We start from the raw sequence: 10882 nt of genomic DNA on the forward strand, positions 1-10882 counted from the left end.
TTTTCTTTATAAACGAGCCAATTCAAGCAAGATGAAATGATTGCATATTTTAAACAACAAAAAAATGCTGTTGAACAATTCGCAGCAAAAACTGTTTGCTTTTTTTTTTTTTCTCAAATCAAACATGCTCCTGGGGCTCAGTCTGGAGTAAATTATGAACCACTGAATAATGCATGGAAAGAATGCATTTCAAATGAAATAATGTATGATTTCAAAATAATTGGCTCTACATAGGCCACATTTGTTTTACTATTCACTCGTAGAACAAACTATAACATAAAAAACGTTTCGTGTCCTAAACGAGATCATTGGCTTTCAGCTTGCCATTTGCATTTGAGTAAAATGTTCTAAAAGAGATTAAATAAGTTTACACAAGAGAAGCACAGCGAGATCATGCAAACTTTACACAGCAATATTGAAAAACACCACAATAGAGCTGTGAGGTGTTTGCTAACAGTCCACATTCAAATGTTTTTTTAAAAGATCAAAAACAGGTTGTTTTATGGCTCGCCTTGAGACAAAGTCTGGGAACTCCTGAATTTGACATTCATTCTCTACACTGCTAAAAAGTCGAGGAGTCGCTGGAGTGGTCGCCACCCTTTAACAAGGCCCAAACAGACAAACAAGTGTGGACAGTTTTTGAGCTTTTTAAAGAAGCTTGCATATTTCGGAATTGTGCCTTGGAGAAAACACAAGCGCAAGGGCGGGGGGGGGGGGGGGGGGGGGTCGATGCAACTAGTCCATTTTGGAAGGCCGCTGGCAAGATTTCACCACACAAACCCACAGCTGTGTCTGCTATTTTTAAAATCAGCGACAAGCCATAAAATGTCGTTGCACAAAAGAAAATGGTTTGGGCTTCTGGAATTCTTGCATAACTTCACACAAATGAAAAAAAGATCGCACCTTTATCGGCACAAGTATTATTTGGAGGGTTCCTTCCCGGCCACTTTCCTCCCCCTCGCCATCCTCGGGAGGGAAAATGAGTTCAGCTGCTTTTATGCAATCTCAAATCCATGCGCGCACACACCAACCTTGTCGCAATAGCATGAACACGCTTTCCTTGTCGAGGGGGCAAAACTGTCGTGCTTTCTATGAATAAACAATGTCATTTATTTCCTGCATGTTACGCGAGCAGCGGTCGTAAAGATGCTGCTGCTGCTGCTGCTGACCTCGGAAGAGGACACGCGGACCTCCCCTTTAAACTGCCGCCGCCCCTTTAAATACGTCACGCGCCTGCCTAGCTCGCCGTGCGCTTCGGTGCATGTGTGTGCGGAGTGTGTGGCGACTGCGGTCGGACTGTGGTTGTGTTGTGTTGCAGCCAGTCGACTTTTCCCGTGTTTAGCGTGCGAAGCGATGGCAGTGTGCAAGAAATGGCTGTGAAACACACCGGCCGAGCGTTGCTAGCCCTGCTCGGGCTGCTGGCGATCGCGAACGGTAAGTTTGAGCCGAGCCCAGCACATTTTCGCCTTTTGTCTCGCTCGATCGCTCGCCGTGTGCGTGCGCGCGCGCTTGTGCCTTATCCGTGTTGTCGTTCGCTCCCTCCCCGCCATGGCGCCGCCGCTGCGCACTGGAGGGGATTTGCCTCACCGCTAGCGCTGACCCATAAATAAAGTCAAATGCAAAAAAATGCACTGGAAAAAAAATAAGGGGGAAATGAAATCACAATGAGTGCGAATGGTACTAGTTTGCCGACACCTGCCGGGTAACTCGAGGAGCCGAAGCAAAACAACCGGGTCGTGCTGCTTGTTTACGTCGGAGCGTCTCCGAGCTAATCGTGGTTTTATTTATGCGCGAGTACATGGATGGATTTGTGACGTATGGAACGAGTTGGTGTTGTGCTCATATTTGCGTTTCTTTTTTTTTCTAATTATTTATCCCATATGTGTAGTTTGTGCGTGTCGATCAGCTCCCTCCTTCAACGTGCTTGAATGTGGATGGAAAGCAGGGCTTCCACAATGGCGGCCTAACCCACTTAAGTGTCTGAAACGTGTTTGGGAGTAAACATTGAGCAATTGCACCGGTGTCCATCTTGGCAAAGGGCGCGAGCTGTGCGAATGCTGCCATGAGCGGACGACCTTCGCGTATTCACAAAGTCCAGACAGGCGTCACAGTTCAAGTCTGGCGGTATTGTGATGGAAATGTGGCAAGTGGGGGTCTGGAGGGGCGCGTCTCCGGTCCGGTTTGGCCTGGCCCGGTCTCGCCTTCTGCTGCTGCGACAGATGATAGCAGCTGCCCAGCGCGTTTTCTCGAGCAGAGATGGAAAAAGTGCTCACATGCTTTACTTAACACAAACTTGTGGTCTATCGTGAAGAACAACTTCTTTACTCGAGTCAAAAGGTGGAAATTGTTGTATTTAAGTACAGGGCCATGGGTAAAAGTTAACCAAGCACGAGAAGTTGCTTATATGGGATAACACTTTATAAACTCGTGTCTGTTTATAAACCTAATCTAAATCAACTTAATTATCTAATCTCTTAGGTAAGGTCATGGATGGGGAATATTTTTGCTTCTCTGATTCTGTTGATCCATCGTTTATGTTGTTGAAATCTGAATCGTGCGTGGGCCTCTCCGCCGTAGTGGATGTGGCAAAATCGTCGGGGATGCTTCATTCGTTTGCAGCGTGGCTATTTTGATTCTTTGGTGGTTTATTCTGTGTGTTTATCTATCGGCAAGACATAAAAAAAGTAATAAGCTAATTTCAAGGAGCATAAAGGACACATTTGTTTCCAACTGTAGGGAGTAAACAGAGTCACGTCTAGAGTATAGAAGATTCTGCCCGGTAAAAACAAGCCAGAATCTTTTCAAAGTTGGCCACACTTTGCTCCATCTCGACAAGCCGTCTCCCCTTGTTGCTACTTGCCGCAAAACCGATCAAGCTTAAGTTAACTCAAGTCAACAAGCGCCTTCATTTGTGTGCTCGAAGTGCAAAAAAGTTGACATTTTTGTTTGGAATCATCATGGTCCAAAATCAAAACTGGCTTCAAAGTAAAACAAAAAGAGTACTGTCAATCTATCTGCTCACACCCTGGTTAAATCTTCTAAGATTATCTGACAAGTTCCAGTTAAAAATAGCCACCCGTTGGGCCTGGAATTTCCACTTGGTACTGTGACACGGAATGGCCTCATCTGCCCTAAAACCGGAATTTATTTACTGTGAAGGATTTAAAACCAAATTTTTTATTTATTTTTTTTAAACCTGATTCGGGCCATATTTGGGTTTCCGCGTGCATTGACGTCAACCTGAATGGTGTCAATATTCGTGGCTGCGTGTAAATGTGGTCGTTGACGGCCAAGTGCGAGAGTGGGCTGGGGGTGGAGTTGGAACCTACGCAGACAAAAGTGGCTGAGCTTGTCACGGGAAGGGGGGGGATTGGTTTGTCCAGCTGCCGGCCGGGGTCTTTAGTGAAAGGGGGCCCTCAAATTACTGCCTCTGAAGGATTACGCAATGTAAGGCCCGAAACCAGACCAACCTGAAAATCGCTCAGTCCGAGCAGATTTCACGGCTGCGGTTGAGAGTGCCGATTTTTTTTTTTTCTTTTTCTCTCCCTCTCTTTCTTTTCCTTGACTGAATGCTTTGACAAGTCACGTGTTGTTGACTTGATTCAGATTAGGAACGAGTTATGTTTGTTGCGCGCTGGCGCACACACTTGCAATGTGATCTCGGCGCCGTGATCTGGTTGGTGAGCGGCTCGCTCCTGTTGCCACATTGCATTTTGGCGTTCAAGCGGCTAATGACCTTGACTTTGCGTTCAAAATTGGAACCCAAGTATTGTATCGTAAACCGAGCTAACATGGGGGCGGAGCAAGTTGGCAAATACCTCAATTGTGTTCACCCTGCTGAGGCATTTTTATGCTTCTCTATTTTCACTGAATGCACCTCAAAAATAAGTCATCTACATTTAGCACACGCTCAAAAATCAAAAGTACATGAAGTATATATAAGTAGATGAATTATGTATGAATTTTTGCGAGCTTCGCTGAACCTCTCGTCTTAAATCTCGTGTCGGCATTATCCTAATTCTGTTTGCAGTCAGTATTCGCCATTGGCAAGTGAGCTGCACACAGATTGAGGTCAAGTGTGAGGTGGTCTCGTGTCAATAACGACCCGGGTTGTGCCCGGAGGCTTAATTGGCGCAGCAGACGGCGTGCACTGTGACTGACCCGGCCGGCCGGCCGGCGCGGGCAGCTACTAGCGAGGGAACGCCATCACCGCAAGAGCCGCAATTTCACTCACAAGCAGCCTTGGCTGCTTCATTGAGCAGATACTGCTTGACGTCTGGCCGACGTTCCTCCGTACGGCTTTTCAATCTGTTTTCTGTTCTCGGGCTGCAGACGCGAGCGACATATTTTTCGCAACAATATCTAATTTGACAGTTTGGGTCTGAAAATCATTTGTGGCAGCAGATCGTGTGAGTTGTCTTTTGAACACGTTGTCTATCCTCGACACGGTCGCAAACTCCGAGCGCAATGACAAAGTAGTAGCCGTCGCCGTAGCGCTGCCCGGGAGCTTGCCGCCCTGGAGCTTGCCGCCCGGACTGGACTTTCCAATCGGATCGGTAATTTGACTCCGTGATGCAGACAAAGGTAATGACTTTGTGCTTTCCCGGAGCATCGATTCGGAGGCATGCTACTGCCGTTGTGTGCGTATGTGTGTGAGTGCATGCGTTGTGTGTTTGCTGTGTGTGGCGGCGGCTGTTTGTCTTGATCAACTCTGTCTGGTATCCGCGGCGATCGAATTTCAGCCGGTACATTGGGGTAATGATGCTTCGCTCTTGGCGCGCTCGCTCGCCGTTTGCCGACTTTGCTGGACGCCACGCACAAACGCACTCAAGTCAACGGTATTGTGTGTACTGTTGAAGCAAAACTGGTTTGGGCTAAGGTGCTTTTTTTTTTTAATCCCTTCCTCACAACATTTGTCATTTCCTGCCTCAGCATGCACGGAATGATAGGAACTTGACAAACACACGGCCCCATGTGTTCGCTCTCTTGTTGCTGTGACTTGCCCCCTCCCTCCACTAAGTCAAAGTCTAGACTGGGTTTTAATGACGCTCACAGCCGGTCCCTCGGGCGCACCCCGATCACCAACCGGGGGCCCCTTAAACCCCCCCCTCCCTTTTAGATTGTCCAGACCCCTCCCCTCCTCCTCCTGCCCTGTCTGGCGCTCAAATATTGGGGGTTGTCGCTGTTGGCCGTGGCGCTCCTTTCCACGGCGCCCATCCCCCCCTAGCCCTCTGCTCTTTGTTCACGCAGGGCCGCTGCAATCCCTCCTCATGTCGTCTTAATCTGGGCACAAAGCACGAGTGTTGTAAAGAGCGACAATAATGTGCGTACACGGGCACATTTCGGCCGCAGACGTTAGCGCTCGCTGCTTTTTGCTAGGTCGGCCCCAATTAGCAGAAACGTCCATGCCTGGAGTGCAGCCTTCCGCAAAACAAACTTTTGGTTGACCACAAACCATCAGTGAAGGATTTGAGGCCAGCTTTCAGCCATGTCTGCACAGGCCACTTGGAATTTTTTTTCCTCAACTTTGTTTGTCAGAGCCAAAGTGCTGCTCTTTAGTGTGCAAAGTGTCATGAGGTTGCCAAGATTGACACCTCTTCCGGATTGCGAGGTGTGGTGGAAATATTCCTGCTCGCAGTGCTCTTCTTCCTCCGTCAACAAACTTCGATTAGTCACATAGCGAAACGTGACACATTAAGAAAGAAAGAAAAAAAAAAAACTCTCCCACACAGGATGAGGCTTCAGTTGCACCAAAACGGCTTTTGTAACTTTGCTGTTGGTTGACGCAAGCACAATTTGGTTTGTGTTGCAAGATGGTCACTCCCGTGATTGGGGGGAGAAAAAAAAAAAAATAATAATCTGCTCAGCCACACTGCACATATCTGGTCAAAGGGACCCTCCGGATAAGACAGAAGATTAGAGTAAGCTTGCCACGCTTCAATCTTTTCTCTCTCTCGCTGTGCCAGACTTTGTAAGAGCTTGAACTCACCGTCACACTTCTCTGGAAGAGAAGAAAGATAAGAATTGCTCTCGTCTCCTCCTTTGTGGCCCCCGGAGGAAGTCTTCCAGCGAATGACTCGTTGTCGGTCGGTGGTGACATGTTACTCTGAGGAGGCCACACGGAGTTTTTTGATTCTGTTCTGGGAAGTCATCTCCGCGCCTGCTCGGACGTTTGCTAGCATCAAACGTTAGCAGGCGCCCGCCCGATGGTGGCCAAATGAAAACATGTGGCTCCAAAACGACTCCATTTCGCTTCGCCATCACTGTTACTGGTTAAAGTGGGCGGACCTTGTGGCTCTGACCTCACTTTTATTTTCCATTGGGTCCTCCAGAGGGGCGACGCACTTGAGCAAGTGGGCTCGGATGACCTTATGACCCTCTTGGATCACAGCCCCTTAATTTTGTACAGCACGGGGCAACTCGAATGCCCAGCTATGAACCGGGGTCAAAGGTCCAGTCAGTCTATCGTAAAAAGGACATAAAAATGGTCTTGTATTTATTGTATCTCGTAAAGATGAAATCTAAAATTACTGATGTGCGACGGGGCGGTCTGACAACAACAAACAAACAAACAGCTTGAATTGAACTTTTTTTTTTTCTTCCCCCCAGCTCTTCGTTGTAACTGCACAACGTGCGAGAAGACGGGCTACGAGTGCGAGACGGATGGCGCCTGCATGGCCTCCACGTACACCATCCAGGGAAAGGAGCAGCATATGCGCACTTGCATCAACAGGGACGACCTGGTTCCGCCCGGGCAACCCTTCTACTGCCTGAGCGCCGAGGGCCTGCTCAACACTCATTGCTGCTATGTGGACTACTGCAACAGTCTTGACTTGAAAGTCCCCGGTAAGGCTTTGTCGCGAGGAGGTGATACGACCCGCGAGGAGGCGAGACTCACGTGCCCCCCCCCTCCCTGTGCTCCCAGTGCTCACAAAGGAGGACGATTCAGGCTCGGCTGGTTCCTGGGGTCCGGTGGAGCTGGTGGCGGTCATCGCGGGGCCCGTCTTTCTGCTCTGCGTACTTCTGATGGTGGGCGTCTTCCTCTTCCAATATCATCAGAGGGCCTATGGTCACAGGCAGAGGCTGGAGGTGGAGGACCCCTCTTGCGACCATCTGTATTTGGCCAAGGACAAGACCTTGCAGGACCTCATCTATGACATGTCTACCTCCGGATCAGGCTCTGGTAATCACATGACGTTTTGGGGGCATGCTTTTTTTTCGGCTTCCAAATATGGAAGTCCATTTGAAGTCCAAAGAAGCTTTGAGGCCACCCGTGAGCAAAGTCTTATCACAATCGGAAATACGATTTGCGGTGGTCACAGCGGATTTTGCAAGACTGGAAACTTTGCGTGGCGGCAATTATTTTATCTGCGGTCCAAAGTATAATAGTATAAATACCTTGCGCAGTAAACCGCTCGGAATGTGTGCAAACAAGTCTGTGACGGGAACACGATGAGGTCATGTTGCACACCGGCAGCTGTTAAACATGCTTGACTTTTGAGCGCTCGACTGTTCCGCGGTGCCTCCCTGCCGGACCGTTTTTCATATGTCCACTACCGCCCCCTACAGGCCTGCCTCTCTTTGTGCAACGGACCGTGGCCAGGACCATCGTGCTGCAGGAAATCATAGGAAAGGGCCGTTTCGGAGAAGTCTGGCGAGGGAAGTGGCGCGGCGGCGACGTGGCGGTGAAAATCTTCTCATCCAGAGAAGAGCGCTCCTGGTTTCGAGAAGCCGAGATCTACCAGACAATCATGTTGCGCCATGAAAATATTCTGGGATTCATCGCGGCAGACAATAAAGGTCAGGCAACGAGAAGGAAAACAAGACGTTTGCTAAAAGCGGCTTGTTAAGAACGTTTTCATCGACTTTGCGTGATGTGTGTATTCCGCTTCAGACAATGGCACATGGACTCAGCTGTGGCTGGTGTCAGACTATCACGAGCACGGCTCCCTCTTCGACTACCTGAACCGCTACTCTGTCACCATCGAGGGAATGATCAAGCTGGCGCTGTCGGCCGCCAGCGGTTTGGCACATCTGCACATGGAGATCCTCGGCACTCAGGGTGAGAGGAGCTCGGCGGCGGCGGCATCTCAGCCTCGTTAAAGCCGCCCGACATTAAATTCACCGCTCGTCTTGTAGGTAAGCCCGGCATCGCGCACCGGGACCTCAAGTCCAAGAACATCCTGGTGAAGAAAAACGGCATGTGCGCCATCGCCGACCTCGGCCTGGCCGTCCGCCACGAGTCCATCACCGACACCATCGATATTGCCCCCAACCAGCGCGTGGGCACCAAAAGGTCAGCCTCGACACCATCCGGACCACTAAGCCAATCAATTGGATTCGAAATAACGTTTTTGAACAAACGTGCGCGCGCCCCGGCAGGTACATGGCCCCGGAAGTTTTGGACGAAAGCATCAACATGAAGCACTTTGATTCGTTCAAGTGCGCCGACATCTACGCTCTGGGCTTGGTGTACTGGGAGATCGCGCGCCGCTGCAACGCCGGAGGTGAGACGAGCCCGCTCGGAGCGAGCGAGCGGCGGGCTCCAAACGCTGAGCGCTGTTCCCGCTGCTCTGGCAGGTATCCACGAGGAGTACCAGCTGCCCTACTATGACCTGGTGCCCTCTGACCCCTCCATCGAGGAGATGAGGAAGGTGGTGTGCGACCAGAAGCTGCGGCCCAACGTGCCCAACTGGTGGCAGAGCTACGAGGTAAGCAACACACTAGCCTTCCGTTCTACGACAACAAAAAATTCTGCTTGGAGCCCTAAATAATAAACCATACAGCTTTTGGCATCCCAAGACTTTTGCTAAATGTATGTCCCATCCTTGTGCAGTCGCTGCGCGTGATGGGCAAAATTATGCGCGAGTGCTGGTACGCCAACGGTGCGGCGCGGCTGACGGCGCTACGCATCAAGAAGACGCTGTCGCAGCTCAGCGTGGAGGAGGACATCAAGATGTGAAAGGAGCCCTGCCAGTTTTCAAGCCAAGGCCTACCTCACCTTTTTAGCCAAAACTACTGAGACCCACCAACCCTGTCCAACGTCCTCGTGTCTCCCCCCCCACCCCGACCCGACCCTGGAACCCCTTCTCGTCGTCTTGGGCCGCAGCACTACCACTGTTAATATCATCTCACTTTTCTTTTCATCTTTCAGATGGCAGGAACTACTATTGTACAGTTTTCATGATTTTTTTTTTTTTTTTTTTAAATTCACTCTAAAGTTTTCCCATCCATGTAACAGCTGTGAATGTTTGAGGAAGGCGGAGGCCATGTTTGTAGTCCCATGTGAAAGACTACAAACACATCCTACCACCGTATCCATCGCTAACTCGAGGTAAAAAAAGAAAAACAACATAAAATGTGACCGTGCGTAGCTTCCTCTGTACAACCTGCAGGCAATCACCCGACTGGCAGGGAAAAATGTTTTTTTTTTTTTTTTTTTATTTATTTGTGACTTTTGACTTGATGTGGATGAACACTGTGAGACGGCCGGCGCGTCGCAAATCGGCGCTCGCCTGTCGTCCAAACGGCGCGGTCACACAGGTGCGTCGGGCCGAGTGGCGTATCAAATGTTTTTATTCTTTTTAATAGACATATTGTATATCTCAATATTATGCGTTTCTCATGAATTGTGTTTTCTTTTGACTTTCAACACTACTGATGATGGGTACCTTTTTTTTTGTGGTTCTTTTTAAATTAAATAACACTCCCCTTATCCGTAAGCACCAATGTGAACAGTGATGGTACTTTGGCAGTTTTTTTTTTTTTTTTTCGTCAACAAAACAAAATGAACCTGCTGGATTTTCTTTCGTTTTCATTTTTGTTTTGTTTTTTTCCCTTTCCCATCTGTTGGTACTACTGATCCCACATGTTTGCTGCATCTGATCTCCTTTTCTTTTCATGGTCGGGATTACCAGGCAAGTTTTCAAGGCTCAACTGTAATTAAAAACACCTCCTCTCACTGACACTGGAATACTTTTAGGGAGCCACCTAAACTTCTGGAACCGGTTTGAATGCAAAAGCAGAGAAGCATGATGTCAAAAGTAGTTCCTGGATTGGCTGCCAAAGTCGAGCTGCATGTTTCTCATTCATTTTGTTGGCCTAGGCCACAATCAGGAATCTGTGTGTCCATGTTTGTTTGCGTCCATTCCATGTTGGTGTCCGTCATGCATGCAGCCGGGGAGAGACGGGAGACAGATTGTACAAAATGTACAACGGCCCTGTCCATGTTTTGTTTTGTTGCCATGCATACACGGCTATTAGACATTCTGTCCATGTGTAATATTTCAAGAAAGAAAGATCATGTTGTGAAAATGTTTTCAGGATGACTGTATATAGATATACAATAAATTCCTTTTTTTTTTTTCTTAAGTGACTGGCTTCTGGAATCTTTTTGCTTCATTTTGAAAATAGCTGGCAAACTAACACACGTGTAAAAATAAAATATGTTCGGGTGAAAGGCAGACTACACCTTGAACTGGTCGCCAGCCAGTCGCAACAACCAATCACACCCACATACATCGTCACGGAGCGGGGAATATTCAAAGTAGGATCGGCACCAAATTAAAAAAAAAAAACGTTGCAAACACGTTTGATATAACAATGCACAATCGTTTGATAAAAACATGGTACTCACCAGCGATGCTTCTTTGTACACGAAGTCCATCCATCCAAGAAGTGTCGCGTGAGTGGTCAAATAAATCCTGCCTTCCATGACGTGGTTGAAACAAACCAGCCAGCTGCAAACGTCCGATTTATCCTTTCAATATCCAGGTTTTTTCTTTTTAAAGTCCGCCTTGAAAATGCTTATATCAGTCAGGTCCGTCGTCCGCGCCCGGCTTCATCCATTTGAGTAGCAGACATTTTTTGTCTTTTTTTTTCG

General features: G+C 48.5%; 1 protein-coding gene across 1 annotated transcript; it reads left to right on the forward strand.

Annotated features, from left to right (window-relative positions):
- The first annotated feature begins 1241 nt into the window (after window positions 1-1241).
- Window positions 1242-10368, forward strand: acvr1ba (activin A receptor type 1Ba). The gene is made up of 9 exons (XM_037239049.1): window positions 1242-1434; window positions 6610-6846; window positions 6926-7183; window positions 7570-7800; window positions 7895-8062; window positions 8140-8296; window positions 8383-8507; window positions 8581-8711; window positions 8837-10368. Exons 1-9 carry the CDS (start codon window positions 1371-1373, stop codon window positions 8960-8962), a joined length of 1497 nt encoding a protein of 498 aa, XP_037094944.1. The 5' UTR covers window positions 1242-1370; the 3' UTR covers window positions 8963-10368.
- Window positions 10369-10882: the final 514 nt, after the last annotated feature.

Source organism: Syngnathus acus, chromosome 2 (genome assembly GCF_901709675.1).
Source record: "Syngnathus acus chromosome 2, fSynAcu1.2, whole genome shotgun sequence".
Classification (NCBI taxonomy): domain Eukaryota; kingdom Metazoa; phylum Chordata; class Actinopteri; order Syngnathiformes; family Syngnathidae; genus Syngnathus; species Syngnathus acus.